At 52.4% G+C, this 19,837-nt stretch overlaps 4 protein-coding genes across 4 annotated transcripts; 1 reads left to right on the forward strand and 3 right to left on the reverse strand.

Annotated features, from left to right (window-relative positions):
* Nucleotides 1–584: 584 nt before the first annotated feature.
* OPT8 (OPT oligopeptide transporter protein-domain-containing protein) lies at nt 585–2,507 on the reverse strand (the record flags this gene model as incomplete). The annotated part of the gene is made up of 5 exons (XM_083195497.1): nt 585–734; nt 792–800; nt 867–1,977; nt 2,042–2,163; nt 2,229–2,507. 5 exons carry the CDS (start codon nt 2,505–2,507, stop codon nt 585–587), a joined length of 1,671 nt encoding a protein of 556 aa, XP_083048513.1.
* A 663-nt stretch (nt 2,508–3,170) lies between these two features.
* Nucleotides 3,171–7,535, reverse strand: RAV1 (RAVE protein 1 C terminal-domain-containing protein; the record flags this gene model as incomplete). The annotated part of the gene is made up of 7 exons (XM_083195498.1): nt 3,171–3,394; nt 3,452–3,994; nt 4,061–4,307; nt 4,358–4,798; nt 4,859–7,018; nt 7,212–7,400; nt 7,455–7,535. 7 exons carry the CDS (start codon nt 7,533–7,535, stop codon nt 3,171–3,173), a joined length of 3,885 nt encoding a protein of 1,294 aa, XP_083048514.1.
* Nucleotides 7,536–13,819: 6,284 nt separating this feature from the next.
* ILS1 (isoleucine--tRNA ligase ILS1) lies at nt 13,820–17,219 on the reverse strand (the record flags this gene model as incomplete). Its single annotated transcript, XM_083195499.1, has 4 exons — nt 13,820–14,907; nt 14,965–16,666; nt 16,728–17,081; nt 17,145–17,219. 4 exons carry the CDS (start codon nt 17,217–17,219, stop codon nt 13,820–13,822), a joined length of 3,219 nt encoding a protein of 1,072 aa, XP_083048515.1.
* Nucleotides 17,220–18,188: 969 nt separating this feature from the next.
* Nucleotides 18,189–19,480, forward strand: HYM1 (Mo25-like protein; the record flags this gene model as incomplete). The annotated part of the gene is made up of 4 exons (XM_083195500.1): nt 18,189–18,293; nt 18,356–18,413; nt 18,465–18,946; nt 19,016–19,480. 4 exons carry the CDS (start codon nt 18,189–18,191, stop codon nt 19,478–19,480), a joined length of 1,110 nt encoding a protein of 369 aa, XP_083048516.1.
* Nucleotides 19,481–19,837: the final 357 nt, after the last annotated feature.

The raw sequence follows: 19,837 nt of genomic DNA on the forward strand, positions 1-19,837 counted from the left end.
TGTCCATCCTGTTGTTACTTGATCCAACGTCTAGAAATGCGGAACCTTGAACCCCTGGAGGATGAGATTTACGATGCTCAAGAACCCCTCTCCCAAGATAAAGCCCTAGAAGCCCGTAAGCGAGTGCCCAAACACGGCCATGTATCATCACCTACTGATGCAAGAATAATCAAGGGGGTATTGGATCGCTTCATGACATGCACCCAGTGCCAGCCAAAGATGCCCCCGATAGCACGCGCCAACGTGAACGACGGAACGTTGTACATGCCTGGGCTTCGTTAGTCTAAGCACAAGGTTCCCAGCACAAGTCAACGTACCGACAGCCACTGCAATCCCGCCAGGGATCCAAGATCGCCATGGCTTCCCCACGGAGAAGGTCCGAACCAATGTAGTCATCGCGAAGAGGCCACCCGCCCCCATTGCCCACTCCTTCGCCATGTCAGGGAGTCCCTTGCCTGTGACTAGCCTTGCGGTGAATATCCATACATAGGCAGTTGGTACCTGGAAAAGCTCTCCAGGAATCTCATATACCCTTTTTCGAAGTATTAGCCTGATGAATCGCAGGGTATAGTGTCCATCGGCACTTACATCGTGTACAGACGATAAATGAGGGCACTTAGGACGGCACCAACAGTGGCCCCAATAACCTGGCCCCAAAACTGAGCTTTGGGCGCCGCACCCAGGAGATGACCAGTCTTGAGATCCTGCATCAAATCACCCGCTTGGAGAGCACCCTAGGGGTGGTTAGTTAGTTTTCACAGCCTACTTAGATCGCTTTCAACTTAACTTACAGCTTCGGACTACGTAGAAATTGTTAGCTGCAGTCATCTGTAGGGAGGAGAGTAAGTATATCATTAGACACTTACTACAGCACCTGCAATGAGGTTGATGAGAACGCTGGATTTGTGAGATTGCGGTATAATCAGCGCAAAGAAGAGCTGTGCAAGCTTGCTGATACCCGAGACAGGATTCAAATCGGTTTCTCCGAGTGCCCGAACCCCCATGATGCTCAGAACCAAAGCCATCAGGACGGCAATGACAGTGGCGTATAGTGGGACGAGATTTCCAAAAACAATGTGAATCGTCAGGACACAAATAAGTATGGACAGCACTAGACCAACTGAGACCACCTTTTTCGTCACTCTCTGCTCTGGCGGAGCATCGCCCTCCGGGTCGTCGCCCTTTGGACGAGATTCATATGTCATTTCGTCTGACGAGTTTCGAGGCGAGGCGAGGTCACCATCGTCGTTGGGGATGGGTGCGTAATTGTGAGGGTCGAGCCGAAACAAGCTCCCCAGCCTCGAGCTCCTGACACCCTGGCCAATTCGAGTAACCAAGGCCGTGGTCTGCTTCCCAATGATGGGGTGCAGGGCAATGTAAGCCAGGCTCACTACGGCATCGACAAGCATGATTGCTAGAGATACCCAGACGATCCAGCCTTTGCTGCCAAGCTCCCAGTCATCGACGGGTCCAGGAGCCCAGCCCTTAGACTTCGCCAGGGGACTGAGTATGGCCCAGCCCAACACGGCTCCTAGAGTCATGTGAAGAGTCGTCTCGGCACCCATTATGATACCTTGGCCAATGTAGGCGAAGCTGGGGTTGAGCGTCCATAGCCACGTATTGGCAGCGACCGGGCCAAATATGGGGAGGTTGCGCAGAATAGGGAAGAAGTAGGTACACACAGTGTAGAATCCGGAGGCAAGGAAACACAGGAGCAAAAGCCGCATGTTGGATGCCCAGTCGGTACTCTTACCCTGGGCATCCTCCTCCGGGTTCTCGTCCGGAGGATCAACGGTAGCAACCTCTGCCGGGAGCAGCGGCTCATCCCGAGGGACCAGGCTTGCAAAGCTGCCCTCTGCGGCAGCATCTAGCGCCTTCTGAGACTGGTGGCCCTGACTGTGTAAAACAGATATGAGGACGGCAGTGCTGAAGCCACTCGGAAAGCGCAGACGCTCCCTTATGATGACCTGACGGCGTCTTTTCCGTGGTTGTTAGTATATGCAGATATTTGTATCGACAAAGTGTTCCTTGCAGAGCTTACAGAGGGACAGCAAAGACAACCCCAAAGTAGCAGAGCCCCACGGACCAGATGATGAGCTGCCAGATGTTCAGGTTAATGGGGCCCCTCTCCTCAGGTGTGAGGAGGTCAGTCATGGCCGGTATCTAAAGAAGCGCCCTGGAATTAGCGGTGGTGACAAGATGAGCCTCGTGCGAAATGGAAGACTCACAACTCCAACTAGACCGCAGCCCAGAGGCATGATGGCCATGCCGCAGGCGACGCTCTGGACTAGCACATTCTCCACCGGGGTGAAGGGGAAGCTCAGGTGAGGGGACAGGAGCTTGAAGATGCCATAGCCCATCAGACTAGCAGGCATGGACATGATGGACACCCATCCCGTCTGCAGGCCAAAGTAGACATTGGCGGCACAGATGACGGTGCCCACAGCCAACCCAGCCGCCACGCCTCGGATCGTGAAGCTGCGCCCGGGGGGTGTCGGAGGAGCCATGGCGTCGGGGTGGTCGGCGACGATGCTTCGATCTTGTTGTCGCCACCGATGTTAGAGCATCTAAGTATTGACACCTGCTACTACTCCGTAGAGTGCAGCGATCTATGTGTGTGCCAGGTCGGGGTGATTGGTAAGACTATGGGCGTTGGCGTCGCCGTATCGGTGGACCACCAGTGACTAAGCTCCGTGTTTCGGCGGGAGACGATGACGGCGGCATCTGGTGGACAAACAAAGGGTGGCAAAAAAATCAAAGGAGGACTCGATATGCTTCGTGTACTGTTATGATCCTCCGCAAGTTAATTATAGTTGCTACTCAGTCCTTATATAGTTGATTAGTTATTTTCCCGTGTGTTAAGCGTGGCATTTTACAGCGTCTCGGTGGTTTTGTCTATTGCTAAGGGGCACTTTCATCAACCCTCATTACCCCTACCCTAAGCCTCGAATGTTATGTGCTACCACAAGGCATGTTGCCTATACAGTCTAGGACGACCGAGCACAGTGTATCCGTCGTGCAAGCGCGCTTAGGGGGTGAAAGACGTCGTCCCCGACACCCTCGTATTTATTACCACTATATAGCCTCATTTACCATCTCACCAAACGCCTCTACGCATCACAATAGCGAGTACAACAGGCCTGGAACCAGGCGTTACCGGCACAGTGACGTTAAAAACCAAAACTATCCAATAATGATGATGCATCTGGCTCTTCGAACGTCGTCGCTGGGGCTGTAGGCTTTTTCGGCACCCCATCTAAACGCATGCCCTTCTGCAAGCTGATCAGTGGCCGGTCGTCCACGACGAGAGAGCTCCGCCGCCTCAGTAGCTTGAGCGGATTGACCTCTCCACCCAGGCCTGGCCTTGCTGACTGCTGGAACTCCCAGTTTCGAACTAGGACGATAGTCAGAGATAGCCTTTCCCGAGTGCGTACATCTAATTACAACATACCTAAGTCGAGACCCAAGAGGTCGCAGCCCATCCGATCGTAGAGCTTCGCGCTATGGAGAACAAAGTCCCATTCAGCCTTGGGCGTGACCTTAGACGCACCGCGCAAGGTCGACAGTGTCTGTTGCCGCAACTGCGAATAAAGAACGACTAGAGCTGGATCGTCCGTGAGAAACAGGCGCGACTTGATGTCTGGAGAATGTGGGGTCTCGATGAGGGCATAGACTGGAGTCTGGGCCTTCTTGTCAGCCTTATCGATCATCGGGCATACTGGAAGGGGGAGGGGAGCCCTTACGACCAATGCCCTCACTGCCATGTCCCTGCGGCCTAGCATCCAAAAAGCCCATGATGAGAGCCATCGGTTGCCTTCCTGAGCTGCCAGCGAGAGTACCTCTTCTTGGAGAATCCTCCGCAATACGGGACCATCGTCACCCTCGTATACTCGTGCAATGGCAATGGCGAGCTGCAGGTCTTTTAATTGGTGCAAGCAGATTTCAATTGCTCCCTCAAGGTTATCGCCTAGAAGGAAGAATGCCGCCGCGTATGCTGTTTCAGATTAGCCATTACTCGATGTTATCTTCCCATGATGTATGGATCTCAGGGTTGTCTCACAAAAACGTCGCCTGCTGAGCAACGCGTAAGCGTTTTTCAGTGCCGTCTTCTTCCACTTGGGGTCGGAGAAATTGTTAGCCAACAGTTTCTGCGTCGCTGCTTGTTCCTTGTTCCAGGCAGCCATGCGCCACAAGCCCTGGAGGACAGTCTTCTTCCGCAGAGCTAGATAGAACAGGCTGCAATCGACCGGGTTCTTTTCCTCTCCCTTTGTGTACTCGTTTCGAGCCACGATTTCAAATTGTGCTTTCTGTTGCCCGTCAGACTCTGAATCTTTGGCCACGTTGGTCACACACTTACCACTGCGTTGATATCGGATAGCCACATGAAGATACCACTCTCGCGCGCATGTTCCCACAGCACCCTCCCGTGGTTCTGGCGAGACACAGAATCCACAAGAATATCCTGACTGTTGGAGTGAAATGCCCAGTTGATCTCCCTCCATGAAAGGTGCATTTGGGTGGCGCGTCCCTTCCGGAGCGCATGTTGGCGAAAGAAGAGCATGAACCGCGCTCCGTTCTCGTCCATAGACCGCCTGTGACGCTCCACGAACGCTGCGCATTCGATGATGTCGGCAAGCTGAATCTGTTCGTGGCCTGTAAGTTGCGGGATGTGAACCTTGGTAAGCTTCTCGTTTATTGCAGCTGCTGTGTTCTCCGTAAATGTTTCGTCCTCCTCATCCCCGTGGTTACCGTTAAGGTAAGTCCCGTTGACTCTGTCAGAAAAGCGCCCTGGATGAGCCTACGGGGAAGAATGTTAGTTGTTTGACCCCCATGCCCGCCATCGTAACAAGCATCTCACCGTTTCGGCGTAGAATTCTCTGATGTCCAGCCCAAGGTAGTCATCCAGGCTCTCGCCCGGGATATAAAACTTCAAACTCTTGTGTAGCGCGAACAAGATTCGACGGACAAGGTCACTTTTCCCCGACAAGATACATTGGCTGAGGAACTGAGGATGGAAAACCGGAAGTGGGCCGTTAAATCTCTGGATAGCGTCGAATAGATCCCATGTCCCATTTTTGCGATGAGGCAACCTCGACCCGGCAATCAACTGGTCGGAGCTACTGACATTGCGACCGTGAACAAACATTTGGTTTCCGGCTCCAATGACCAGATGACCGTCGCTGAGCCATGTAGAGTCCCCGATCGGGTGCGGTGTAAGCTCACGAATGACAATCTCTCGTACGCGCGCCCACGCAGGGCCCTTGTTCAGATAGTCAAAGCGCATCTGAGAGAGTAGTATGACCTTGTACTGAAACCCAACTGCCAATATGGACTGGGAGTCCGGTGTCGATGTCCAATCAAGGTCTTGGATTGCATTGTGTGTCTCGTAATCTTCGTCAAACTCAAGACGAGCGCCTCCGATATCCCAAATCGTAACCATTGACCTCGAAGAATTAACTAGCGCAGCTTTCTTCAGCATACTTCCACTGATCAATGACGGGTCGGATATGCGAGTCTCAGTAGAAGATGTCGATAGCCAATCCACTTGGCGTCGCTCAAGATCAACACGGGCTGTCCAAAAGTCAACCCGGCCAGTCCGTGTATATGAAATAGCCACGTCTCGGGCAAAGATATCGAGAAATCCGTGGGCAACCGGGGACGAACCCGCAGGATCGACAGGAAGAACATATGCTAGCCCCTCGACATCTTCGAGTTCCAGCCGGCAGAACTCCTGGACATTTGCCCCGGCGATCGACATTGGGTCGTCGAAATAGCGAGGTAAACTTATCTCCCATACAATGCCACGGCCCTCTGACGTGACGGTAGCGATATGGGCGGTACTGTAGTCCCGAACTTGTGGACGGGGTAGGATTATAAGACAGAGAGGCTTGCCGGAGATCTCATATGAACACTGTCCCAATGGTACAGCCTTTTCAGATCGGCAATCCCACAGAGTTAGGGTCCTTTCCTGCAAAAATACCACAAAGCGACCCTTTCGCAGAACAGAGATGCGATGAATGTGGCCTCTCTCAGGAATCACGCACCTGCGAGACAAGCTCGGACTAGGGTTGTTTGACGACCTTGACTGGGTATGATTCCAGACGATGCTCTCGCCATCGCGGGTCCGCGAAACAACGGCTTTCCCACTGTAGTTGCGTACCATTTTCTGGATAGAGCCTGAGTGACCGGACCAGATGGTCTCTAGAGCGAGACGACGGTCATTTGTGGTTGGGTCCAGTAGATCTGCAATATTGGTTGTGAAAACCCCTATCCTGCCATCGAATGAATGCAGGAGAATTTGGAGTTTGCCAGTGGACCTGTCGCAATACGTCTGAACTTCAACATGAGGCAGATTCCTGAGAGAAAGGAAGCCACTGAGAAACTCCAGCTGGCGCGAGCGGATCTGGGCAATGTTGAATATGCCTGGAGAATCGGCAGTATTGCTATTGACATTCTCAAATGCCCAAGCTGAGAGGAGCCCGTAACTATCGATGGCAATACAAATCTCAGGGCTCTTTCTAGCAACAGCCACGAGATGCTCAAGTGCAATATCGTCGACGACTGAGTCGTTTGTCATGCGATCCTGAACAGCTCTCTCGACGGATGGGGTGAAGTCGCGTGAGTCGATGATAAATGCTAGCTGGACATCGTGAGCGGCAAGCGGTCCGTCGTGTATCGAGGCTCCCACATCAACTCGGCCCCAAAGCTGCCAGTGTTTCCCATCAAACGTATCAGTAGGGGTCCAGACACGAACGACAGCGTCTGTACAAAACGTATACAATACGTTCTCGGCTGTCTGCTCAACATGGAATGGTTTACGCCATCGGGCAGAGCTGACGATGCTAGGGTGCGATAGATAGCTCATGTCAAAGCGAACCTCGTCTGCGCCATATGTAAGGCGCCGCCAAACTTTGGGAAGTCGGTCATAGTAGCCGAGGGAGACAATGTATGCCGAATCGTAGGATAACGAGGCCGACTTGACAGGGCTCGGGAGCTCTCGCTCCCATAAGCATGCTAACTCGCCCCTAGTTGTGTAGAGGGATAGCCAACTCGTACCGAGAAGAATCTCGTCTGAGGCTCCCCAAGATAATGTACATGGTGTATCCGGCCTTGGGTGTGGGATGTCAAAGGCCAATTCGAGCGCCCACTGTTGTCGGATTGTTAGCGCTGGTCGTACGTGGTCTGCGCATTATAGATGTTGCAGTTCGAACCTTGAGCGCATTTTCTCGTAAGCCTAATGGCTTGTAGACGCGAACTTGCGAGGAGGTGCAGCATGCGATCTTCCCGGAACTTTCGTTGAAGGCGATGGCTTCGAGAGGTTGTTCGTCGCCGTCGTAGATGGTCTGGACAATAGTTCGGGGGTCACTTAGGATTGTGAATGCATTTCCGGTTATGTATACCTGGATGCACTTGGTTAGCAGGGCCTAGGCACCTGGCCGGGTCGGGACGCTCACATTGATATGCCTGGAGTCCCAGGAGCCTGTCGCCAGACCCTGGAGCCTCGATTGTGGCTTGCCCGGCAGGACGGCGCTCATACTACCGGACTCTGAGGGGTGATAGTGATCGCATTGCCAGCATTGGTCCCAACAGGTTACGGGGTGTAGCAGCGCGGGATCAGTGCAGTTTTGGAGCTTCGCGAATGGCTATGCGGGCGGGTCGCCTTGGAGGAGGGTGCATATGCATCTGGTGCAGGGAGGCGTGATGCGATGTGATGCGACGTGACGCACATGGGTGTCCTGAACTTGGAGTGCTCGTAAACTGGGGCAGCGGCGTTTGTTCGGCGACTTGGTCAAAGTAGGTACTAACTAGGTAGTACGGATACTCTGTATACTACGCGTAGGTCGACGAGTGTCAAGGTACTTAGGTACTTAGTAATACTCGTATTATTGCTCTCCTCTGGAAGGTACTTCGTATTCGTACTCCCCTCTATACTCCGTACTTGGTATCGCTCCGTCATATTCTGCTTCATCATAACCCATCAATAACCAAAGCCGGCGCCTGCGGATATAAAATAAATGGATAAATAATGTACTATTAGGCACGAATTCACATCGGCTTTCATTCATATATTTCAAGCAAAATTTTGACCAACGCCATCTACTCCTGTCCAAGTAGCAAAGGGTATCCAAACAAAACTATCCGTGCCCACATGCTACTGCTCACGCACTGATGCTATTCAAGAGGTTTCAACCCCCAACTCTCTTCCGATCTGCGCAACAATCTCTAGCCGTGCGAATCGCCAAATAAATGAATTCTGAACCGAACGGCCTCACATACTTGGCTTTCTTGGGCGCATTAGTGAAGCGCCCCCGAATTGCTTGAAGGGAACACCCATCTCAGCAGAAGTCTGCCGAGTCGACGTGTGCCTACTCGCACTCGCACCCCCATCTTCAATGCTCCCGGGAACTGGCCGATGTGATATCACATACTGCTGCTGAGGGCGTGCCCCGAGTGATCGGGCCCTCAGAGCGGATGGGAGTGATGCATCGGAGCGTATTTGGTTCAGCCCACGACCATCTGCCGTGACAGATCTAGCCGCTATAGGTCGGCTGAGGGTTCTGGGTGTGCTCCGACCTACGGGACCTTGCTCAACGGTGGGTAATCTGAACATAGGTCTGCCCTGGCTTGGCTGAGAGGTCCCTGGCCGAGCTGGTGGCTGGTTGTGACTCGAGGCTAATTGATCCTTGCTGAGCTGTTGAGGCTGTGAAGATCGAAATCGAAATTCTCGCTCTAAATAAGCTGGGACGGGGGCTCTGGGGGTTGTCGAAGGCAGACCTGTTGGAACCCTGATGCTAGGGGCTCGATCTAAGGATAATGCTACGGCCTCATCCCCGATGCTCGAGGAACTTGCGCTCTCGTTCAATTCCCTCACTGCCGGCATTGGAGTTGTCGATGGAAGATTTCCCATAGGAAAGAACCGCCCCGTTCGTCGGGTAGGGGTGTCGGGGAGTCCTGGATAATGTATATTGTCCCCTTCGCGACTGAGCTGTGACCTCTTTGCGGAAAAGGTCATCAATCTGTTTCGGAAAATGCCGGAAGATCCGAAGTTTTGCGACGCATTAGGTTCCTCCCCAAAAGCTACGCTCTTTCCCTTGTTGAATCTCTGCTTCCACAGCCGGAAAGCCCGGCTACATCTCTCACGATCGTGTCTTTGTTCGAGAACTGTCGCAGTATGCGCTTGGCCACGCTGCTGCAAGGTGGACATGGACCATACTTTCTGGTACTGCCACTGCTTGCCGGCTGCCCATAGGGACTGAGCTTGTAGATGTTGGTGTTTGTGACCCATAGATGCGTCGGCCCATAAACGTAGCCATGGTTGTCCATGTCGAAGCTGCGCCCGATACCATCGCTGCTGATCCTCAAGCGCTTCACGGCTCCACCTTTCCATTACCCCAAGTTGCTGCCGGGAGCCTTGTCTTGTCGTGAACATCTTTGCCGTTGAAGCCTGGTGTAGGTCTCGAGCTGTAAGCGACCTCCACCGATCCAAGGCCGCGAAGAAGTTGCGCCTCTTTCTCTCCCTTGAAACTTGCTGGTATCTCATCATGAGGTGACGCTTGACTGCTTCCTTTTCTCGAACCCTATGCTGTGCTACGGCTGCACCAAAGATGTCAAGAATGCGGACAGCCCCGATATAGAAGCGCGTGCGGTTCTCTAGGCGCTCTAGATCTAAGCATTTCCGATGTCTATGCCTCAGCTGGCCCCATGATCGAGCCCTGGCAGTTCTTTCATAGAACAGCATCGCTTCATTCTCCCTTTGCGCATGGGCTTGTGATCGCCGGGCCCACAAATCAAATGTGTGTGTGACCGAAATGTATTCGTTTCTCCATACGAAGGCTTGAGCTCTTGCCTGAAGGTTCCATAAGTCAAAAATATGTGTCGCCCTTGTCAGTAACCGATATTGCTGACATGTCTGTGCTCTCCGATGTACCTCAGATTGGTCCCACCAGCTCCTGAGGTATCCAAAGGACAGATGGAACCCTCCGATTCGCGAGGCGGCTGTTTGCCTCGTGGCACCTCTCTCAGCCTGCCCGTTCCATCGAATCAAAGCATTGACCTCGTTCGCTTGAATTCTATGGGCTACAACCGCCTCACCAAGGGCCGCGTTATCGCCGGCGTGAAAGATCCACTTGGCCAGAGACTTCATTCGCTCTCGAGCTGCAGCCCTCTGTCGAGCTGCATGTTCCGAGACATGGCATAGCCAGCTGTTAAGCGCGCGCTCAACATTGCTCAAACGGTAGGCCTGGGAAGCTGCAGCAGCTGTCAACCGGAGTTGTTCTTCATGGTCTGCGACTGCGCGCTGCAACTTCTGTGCAGCAGTTGCTGCCCTGAGGTGATCCGCAGCGGGAGCTCTGGAGGTTGGAACTTGACTCCAGCCTCGGAAACAGCGAAATCGAATCATGTGTCGTCTAGCGACAGCCTCTCGCTCTAACCGACGAGCAGTTCGATCAGCCCAATGATTGAAAACCTTACTTGCGAGATAGATCTCCCGGGCCCGCGCAGCTCGGACCATGAGACGTTGTTCCGAAGCCTGAATAGCAGTCTGCTCCTCACCAGGTTGAGAAGACCCCAAGAGACTTCTTTGTTTTCGGCTTGGCGGCGTGACATTTCCCAGAGGCGCAAATTCTTGTGTGGTTGGCTTCTGATCACTCATGGTCACTGCCTCAATTCGGAGACGGGCAACTGAGGCTTGTGCTGCTTGAGCACTCTGATCCTTGCCTTCCATAGAAACCGCCTTTCCCCCGCCTCGAGTGATAGAAGATCGATGGTCGACGGCTTGTGGTGCGCTCTGGGTGGAAGGTAGTTGAGAGTTACGGTGCGCCTCTAGAGCATGACGCTGCGCAACAGTGGTGCGCCAGCGGTCCACAGCCGACAATAAAGAAGGACGGTAAACAGGCCCATCCGCGCTGACATCACTGTCACCACGCTGTTTGGCCCCGATATCATGATTATCGTGATCAGCATGATGATAGGTGATGTTTGATCTCTCCCTAAAGAGGGTAGGGTTCGGCTTCAGATCGTTACTGGGGTGAAGTTCTCGATTTCCTTGAGTGGCGGCACTGCGCCAACGGTTCAAGGCAGACGACAGCGCTGCTCGTTGTGCAGATTGTAGGACATGTCCCGATTCGAAGTCTGGGTGAAGTTCCACATCGTTGCCTTCAGATGAAAGACCTCTGTCTTCCCTCTTCTCGTGGATAACTGGTCTCGCGGGGGGGAAAGGTCGTGCCCAAAGGGACTGGCGGGGAAGCCCATGGTCCTGAAGCCCCGGAGCGGACGTTACCGGACGGGTTGAGGGAGAATCGGTTGGCGCTGGGGATGATGAGGTTCTGGCAGAGAGAGTGGTATTTTCGCCGAATTCCAATACGATCCCCATGCGACCTAGAATGGCTTGGAATTTCTCAAGGAGGGTGCCATCCCCGCGCTCACCCCCTACTCGAAAAACGAAGGCCGAAAGATGCTGGTCTGAGTCTGGATCGACGCCATGCTGGGGGAGAACTTCATCGTAGGCCTTGAACAACGCCGCGACAGGCAGTGGTTTCGGTTCCCTGGCACTATCGATTTGGTCCTGGGCGGCCGTTACCACAGCATGAAGAATCGCGATTTCTGAGAATAAGATATCAGCATGCGCTATACAACAGCGAAGTGGGATATATCACCTTCGTTGGAGTAATATGGATCCTGGTTTAAGCGAGCCCAGCTCACCACGCTCGAGCGGGCATCGTCGGAAGGAACAGGGGTGCCAGTTCGGGCAAGGTTATACGGATATGCCACTAATGGAGTGTCAATACATGGCTAAACAGTCATTTGGCCCTCGGTAGCCCTACTCGAGGCGGCAATTGGACTCTATTATTGATCCATAGTCAACACAGGGCGGAGCTTGCGGGTTGCGACAAGGTGCGAAAGGCCTGGGTGGCCCCGACCCAGAGCTCTAGTTAGACTAGCTGGGCAGTAGCTCCCTCAGATTGATGTAGAGGTATGTATAGATTGGTGTATTGTGAAATTACTCGGATCGCGCAGTTCGGTTGGAAGGTTCGTGAATATCGAAAAGTGACAGCGACAACAAGATTTCAGTCGATCAAGTTGGGGGTGTCGCGCGTTGAGACTAAAACTGACCCACAACTGAGCTGCGAAGTTGGTCGCGACGAAGCGCGTAAAGTGGGTGGCTAGGTACGGATACGGATACTAGGGGAGTAATCGGGAGGGTCCATTCTTTTAGGTGCATACTACTGCTTATGTAAGTACTCGGCGAATTTCGGGGCCCAATAGGCCCACGCCTAGGGCGCGCCCCTAATCCACACGCGTAGGCGTGTGGATTATATAAGCAGGTTCTGGGATTATATAAGCAGGTTCTGCCGCCACCCACCGCCTTCTCGATCGAGCTATTGAATGGTTCAATGCCTTACAACTAATCAAGGAGTGGCATACCGTATTTGTTCGTCTTATACGTACAATCTAAGAAGAGTAGATCGGGGTAAGCTTAAAGGTATACCAACGAGTCAGGATGAGCAAATAAGATAGCCGTGACTCGGCCCTTCAGATCAAATTGTATCCGGTTCCAGAACCCCTCTTCGTCTAGCTGGTTGGCAAAGGCGTGGATTATGCTCTGACCTTCAAGGAGATCCCGCTTACTCTCTATAATCTGATTATAGATATCTTGCTGGGTTACTATTATCGTTGAGTTCTGGCGAAGATAGGTTTGAATATCCTTTGGTGCTACCCCGGCCTTCGTAAGGTTACTGATTGTCGATTTATCTATAGCAGAGAGTTTCCGATGTACTGGATAGGTAGATTAGTGGTAGCTCGGCTCGTGGTTAAGTATGGCGAATCGTCGATCTGGCCGATGCCGTAAGGACCAAGATGCCTAGTCAAGGGATTCCTTGGCAATGATTGAAAATGGGTAACCAGTGCCTCGTGTAGTCGTCTTACGTTGCCGATCTCTCGAGGCGCTAGGGGGCTAGGTCTATCTATCGCAGGCATATGTAATAACCTGCCTTCCGCTCGTTGAACGTGAAGATCTCCCTATGACGAAGGCATGCCCCCTAGTTGCCGCCCATGCATTGATCGCTGTGGTTATAGCAGCTCTTGAGCTATATATACCCTCTGGCGGGAGCATATCATCTAGAAATACTCGTTGAGCCATAATAGCTATATTTCATCGGCAAAGGCAGCAGTAGCTAATATCTGTTAAAAATGTTATTCGGTATAGATGAGGGTCAGGCTTACATAATCCACACGCCTACGCGTGTAGATTAGGGGCGCGCCCTAGGCGTGGGCCTATTGGGCGCCGCGAATTTCGTGGGTCACCAACTTCATGTCCAACTTGAACAAGGCCAGATATCTTTTGTCCACGGCCTCCCTTCAATTGACTATTTGCATCTCGAGTCAAATGCTAAGCTACTCAAATAAACATATGCCGTCATGACGCGCACCGCTGCCACCCGTCCGATCCAGAAGTTTGCCGTGGCCACGTCCAAGTGCTCAACCGAGGTGAGTTTCCATCCGCCATAACTTTGATCACACGACGTGAACTCATTCCTACCAAGGCGGCGGCGTACGGCCAATGTATTGTAGCTGATTACAATGCCGTCTACAAGGACAAGTGCGTCAGGGAGTTTATGAGGCTTAAGAATTGTTATATAGTAGGTCGTCACACTTGGGAATTCAAGCACCAGCCTAGCTACTAACTCTATGCTCTAGGCAGCTTCAAAGAAGTAATAGAAAAAAACGTCTCTGCGATTTGAGTTGGTTTCTCTCTAGTCTATGGAGCACTTTGTTTTTGGCACTTCAATTGCATATGCTCTTCTTACTTTTTTGACTCGTGTCAAAGCTTGAGCAGTCGCAGCAAGAATTTCGCCTGCTGCACCTCCTGGTTCTCCTCCGCAATGAGGCTCTCTTCTCCAGTGGCCTCCCCTTCTTGCTTGTCAATAGGCCGCCGCAGTGCCTTCTCGAATGCAGGAGTCTGTGTGGAAAAAATTTCCTCTAAGCCCACCTTTTCCGGGTCCGACAGCACCCGATACTCCATCTTGATGTCGTCAGTCGGTTGCAGGCCAGCCTTCTTCCGGAGCCGCTGCACGCGGTTGATGATCTCCCTAGCCAGGCCCTCCTGGGCTAGCTCGGGATGAATCTCAGTGTCCAAGATGGTCAAGACATCGCTGTCCGTGTTGGTCTCGAGGTTCTTAGAAGACTCATCTTCCTTGACTACTCGGCGAACAACCAAATCTCCCTCCTCCAACCGGATACCATCGACAAGAATATGCTTGTTCTGGACATATCCTTGCACCTGTTCGCTTGTCAATCCAGGCAGTGCCTTCTTGACACGCGCCATGTCTTTCCTCAGCTTCTTGCCTAACACCGGCCAGTCCGCCGTGACACTGTACAAAACATTGTACTTGGCTTCGTCAGACGAAAGCACCAGGTCCCGTACATTTAGTTCCTCCACGATGTAGTTCTCCAGCGACGCGACATCCTCCAAATATTGAGGGTCGGGGTGAATGACCACCAGCGTCTTGAGAGGCGTCTTGAGCCCAACGGTCCGGCGCTCACGGGAGACTCGAGCAAGTTCAATGACCTTCTGCATCCTTCCCACTCGGCGCTCAATAGCAGCATCGAAGAGCTCCTTACGAACTTCGGGGAATGGCAGGAAGTGCACGCTCCGTGAGTCCTCACCGCGGAGCTTCTCTGGGATATGAGGCAACAGTCTTTGGTAGATGTTGTCCGTGAGGAAAGGTGTGAAGGGAGCTAGACCACGGCAAAGGGTGAAGATGACTTCGAAGAGGGCGTTGAGGGCGTGCAGTGTATCCTGGAGCCCATTCTCTCCCTTCAGTCGTCGTCGGTTGAATCGAATGTACCAATTGGTCGTGTTGTCAATAAGCTCCAACAACCTTGGAACCACGGTGTAAAGCCGATAGACTAGAGCTGCAGTATTAGCAATGCACACTCACTCGTCATGATATGGGGAGGACTTACACTTCATTTCATTGTTGACAAATTCAAGCAGACTCTGGCAGCTTGCTAAAACCCAACGATCCATAACGTTGGTGTTGCTGGACTCCATATCAGGATCCCACATGTAGTCAACGCCTTCCATCTTCTTCAGCAACGCAACCTGGCCGTCAAAAAATTTGTAGCTGTTCCAGAGCGGCAAGAGGACCTTCTGAACAACCTCCTTCACTCCGGTTTCCTTGAATCTTAGAGGCTCAGCTCGAACGACCGGTGAGTTGATCAAGTACAAACGCAAGGCATCAGAGCCATACTTCTGCATCACCAGACTCGGGTCAGGGTAGTTCTTGAGTCGCTTGGACATTTTCTTGCCATCCTCCGCCAGCACAATTCCGTTGACAACGCAGTTCTTGAATGGAGACTTGCCAAAAAGATGCGTGCCGAGAACAAGGAGCGTGTAAAACCAGCCGCGAGTTTGGTCAAGACCCTCGGCAATGAAGTCTCCAGGAAAGCTTTCGTTGAACTTATCGACATTCTCGAAAGGGTAGTGCTGGCTCGCATAGGGCATACTTCCGGATTCAAACCAGCAGTCAAAGACTTCTTCCACTCGTCGCAGGACTCCCTTTCCTTGCTTGCTGGGAATGGTGATGTGGTCAACCTTGTCCCGGTGAAGATCAGTGAGTTCGCCCTCGTATCCGCTAAGCTGGCGAAGCTCTTCCACGCTACCAACGCAGACGCGCTCTTCCATATCATCGCTGCACCACAGAGGGATAGGTGTACCCCAGTATCGATTTCTGCCCACGTTCCAGTCGCGAGCGTTGGCGATCCAACTGGCGAAACGTCGCTCCTTCACAAAGTTAGGGACCCAGTGTGTTCCCTCAATGTTTTTAAGCATGTCGGGAATGGTATCAGGGATGCGGATGAACCAAGATGGCACCGCCCTGTAAATCAGAGGGGTGTCAGATCGTGGACACATAGGGTACGAGTGCTTAAGTTGTGAGTCCACAACCAGGCGGCCTGTACCCTTAAGGTACTTGATGATGTGCTTGTCGGCCTCCTTGACGTGCATCCCTTCAAAGTCGCTAACGCGCGCGGTGAAGTGGCCATTATCGGTCACAGGGTCAGGAGGAGGGCGATTCTCGGTGATGATACCTGCTGCCAACGCAACGTTGTAATCGTCCTCACCAAAAGCAGGCGCCTGGTGAACGATGCCGGTACCGCTGTCGGCCGTTACATATGTAGCGTTGAGCACCTTGAAAGCCACGTCCTTGAAGTCTTCATAGAAGTAGTCAAACAGCGGTTGATACCTCCAGCCCAACATCTCTTTCCCGCGAATCTTGCTAAGAACTGAGTACTTGGCCTTTTTCGGATCCTTATACAGAGTACTCAGGAGGTTTTCAAGAATGATATAAGTCTTTCCGGATTTCTCATCCTTGATCTTGAGGTACTCGAAATCAGGATGGACAGCCAGCCCAAGATGGGAAGGCAAGGTCCAGGGTGTGGTAGTCCAGGCCAGGAGGTGTGTCTCCGGGTCATCCAGTAGGGGAAAAGACACCACAACCGCAGGGTCGGTGACGTCCTGATAGTTCTGATTGGCCTCGAAGTTGCTCAGTGCCGTGGTTAGCACGGTGGAATAGGGCATCACACGATAGCCCTGGTAAACCTGGCCCTTATCAAAGAGTTGCTTGAATACCCACCACTCGGACTCCATAAATGTAGGATCCATTGTCTATATCTGTATGTCAATATTACGCTGCCGCAGAGACAGGCGATGCTCACCCCTCACTCACCTTGTAGTCATTGTCGAAGTCGATCCAACGGCCAAGACGCTCAATAGTGTGTCGCCACTCACTGGCATAGCGCATTACAATAGCGCGGCACTCGGCGTTGTACTTGTCGATTCCAAGTTTCATGACAGCCTCTTTTCCCGAGATGCCCAGTTTCTTGTCGATCTCGTGTTCGATGGGCAAGCCATGGGTATCCCAGCCAAAGCGGCGCTCGACATGGAAACCCTTCATAGACCAGTATCGAGGGATGATGTCCTTGATAGTCGAGGCCAAAAGATGGCCATAGTGGGGAAGGCCGGTTGCGAACGGAGGACCATCGTAGAATGTGTAGCGCGGTCGGCCGTTTGACAATTCCACCTGTTGAAGCCGTCCCCATTAGTATCTTTGGGACATAGTATCCAAACTTGTAGAAGAACAAACCTGGCGGCGGAAGGCGTCAATCTCGCGCCATTTCTGGATGATGGCCTCCTCTTCCTTGGGAAAATCGATCGACATAGTTGTGACTGTTTGGCGACCGAACTCGGATAAATCGAAGGGGAAATGAGCACAGGGAGAGAGGTGCGTTAAGACCTCGAGCCTTGTTTAACTCCCCAGTTCACGAGTGACTGTTTGGGAAGATCGAAGAGCAGTTAGCCACTCTAAAACCGCAAGGTATCCAGCTCTGACGTTCGTTTTCGGATTACCGCGCGCCTTTAGAAGTGGGATGGGAAGGTCTTGGAGGGGTCCTTTTTTTTGAAGCCTGAGTCAAGGTGGGGTGAGTCAATGTCAACCCGTGCTTGGGGCCGAGCTGTCCCCCGATGCGTGCTCTTCGCGGCAGAATACAACGCTTCAAACCCAATTGGGTCGCAGCAACAAAGGAACCATGCTCCAGACAATTACCTACCCTAATGTTAAACCCGTGGTTTGGAATCTTTCGCTAAATCATTAGCCCACTACCGAGGTACTGGATTGTTTAGTTGATATCTCTACACGGTCCTCTTGTACAAGAGGGGGTTTCGGAAGTACCTGGTAGGTAGGTACCTAAGTACTAGGTAAGGTACCTTGAAACCCCCCTTCTCCCCCCCGGGGGGGGGAAGTCACTCGATATATTAAAAATATGAATATATACTTACTTCTCTTGCGATCCCCACCCGCATTTCGAGGACTGGGGGCTGCTTTTGGCCCCTCCAACACCCCGGCAACCCAGTTGCCCAGAACGGGCACCAAAACATCGAAGAAGTGAGCCAGGGGGTGCTATCATCGCATCACTAATCACCACGTCGAGTATCACTTGCGGCCATTTCTTCGTACCTGGGAGACTACACTCTTGGCTACCCTGAGCTACTATAATTTAGCTCGTCTGCCGTTGCATGAGGTGTTGCTCCTCAGGACTTTCGCCTATCCAGCGTACTTGAGCGCTTGGGCATCAGCAACCCTTCCCCCGATTGCAAGCCACCACCAATCTCCGCGTCGCCGGGTTCAGAAATGTCCTTCTTATTTGGCAGAGCAAAGTCTCGTACAACCGCCGACCTTCCCAAGCAAGCTCGCGATCATATTTCTAGGCTCGATGGGCCCAATGGCGCGTCAAAGGTGCGGTCAAGATAACATGCGGTGCCCTCCCCACGTGGCTGACGCCGTAATGGTTACCATAGGCAGAAGAGCTCGCGCGAGTACTCAGCCAGATGAAGGTCCTCCTACAAGGCACACAAGGTTTGTCGATCACGCAGATCTAGTGCTTTCTTGGCTGACAAGTCTGCCCAGAAGCTGATGTTTCTCCCGAGCAAATCTACCAACTCGTGACCGGGCTCATCGACGAAGATCTTCTCCACCTTCTGGCAATCAACCTCTATCGTCTCCCTTTCGAAGCACGCAAAGACACCCAGGTGATATTCTCCTACGTATTCCGCTTCCGACCGGCGGCTGCGGCCCCTAAAAGCGACCCTATCGCGTTGTCATACGTCGTCTGCAACAAACCCCAAGTCCTCGTTGAACTATGCCGAGCGTATGATCACAAGGAGAGCGCCACACCGGCGGGATCTGTACTGCGGGAGTTATTGAAAAACGAGGCCGCAGCGGCTATTATCTTGTACGACGATGGCGACGCGCCAGGCTCTAGTTCCAAGGGCTTGAACGCTATCGACCGCGACAGACCGCAAAGTGGCAGAGGTGTATTCTGGAGATTCTTCGATTGGGTCGACAAGAGCTCTTTTGAAGTAGCAGCTGATGCATTCACGACGTTCCGAGTAGGTAATCACGGTGTGGGCCAGGGCGCAATGACCGGTAACTGTGCTAACAACCTTCGTCTCAAATAGGAACTCCTCACCCGTCACAAGGAGCTCGTACCGAGGTACCTCTCTGTCAACTTTGATCTTTTCTTCGAAAAGTACAACAATATTCTGGTTCAGTCAAACAGCTATGTTACGAAGCGCCAGTCCATAAAGTTGCTCGGAGAGATTCTCCTGGATCGCTCCAATTATAGCGTCATGATAGCCTACGTCGACCGCGGCGAACACCTGAAGATTTGCATGAATCTTCTCCGCGACGACAGAAAAATGGTTCAGTACGAGGGCTTTCACGTCTTCAAGGTCTTTGTTGCCAATCCCCACAAGTCCCTAGCCGTACAGAAGATCCTCATCATGAACCGCGAGAAGCTCCTCAATTTTCTTGCGCACTTCCTTGAAGACCGCACGGATGATGAGCAATTTATCGACGAGCGCGAGTTTCTCATCAAACAAATACGTAGCTTGCCGCCTACTCCTGTTCCACCACAGCGGTAGTGTGGGTTGGAGCAGGAGAGCCTTTTGCAGATTTAGCTGCCTCGTGCTAGAATTATTTTACTCTGCTTTTACTGCATCATCTTGGCAGGCGTTGCTTTTTCAGACGAGGCGTCAATGGGAACCAGGAGCGGGTATGGTACAGCAAAGTCGACTTACGGTGCCCTTGGAGATGGTAGTCGATTTGATCAAATAGCATACCCTCTCTCAAGTTAGTACATGCGAGAATGTAGCTGTGCAGCCACACCAAGCAGTGGTATCGTGTATGTAAGCCTAAACCCCCAACGCCTATCCGTTCCGTCCCTTCCCAGAGCTTATCTAAATTTTACGCCTGCAGCAACTCTGCTGTCATAAATATCT

The sequence above is a fragment of the Amphichorda felina genome, assembly GCF_050947745.1.
Source record: "Amphichorda felina strain 45539 chromosome Unknown scaffold_6, whole genome shotgun sequence".
NCBI classification, from domain to species: domain Eukaryota; kingdom Fungi; phylum Ascomycota; class Sordariomycetes; order Hypocreales; family Bionectriaceae; genus Amphichorda; species Amphichorda felina.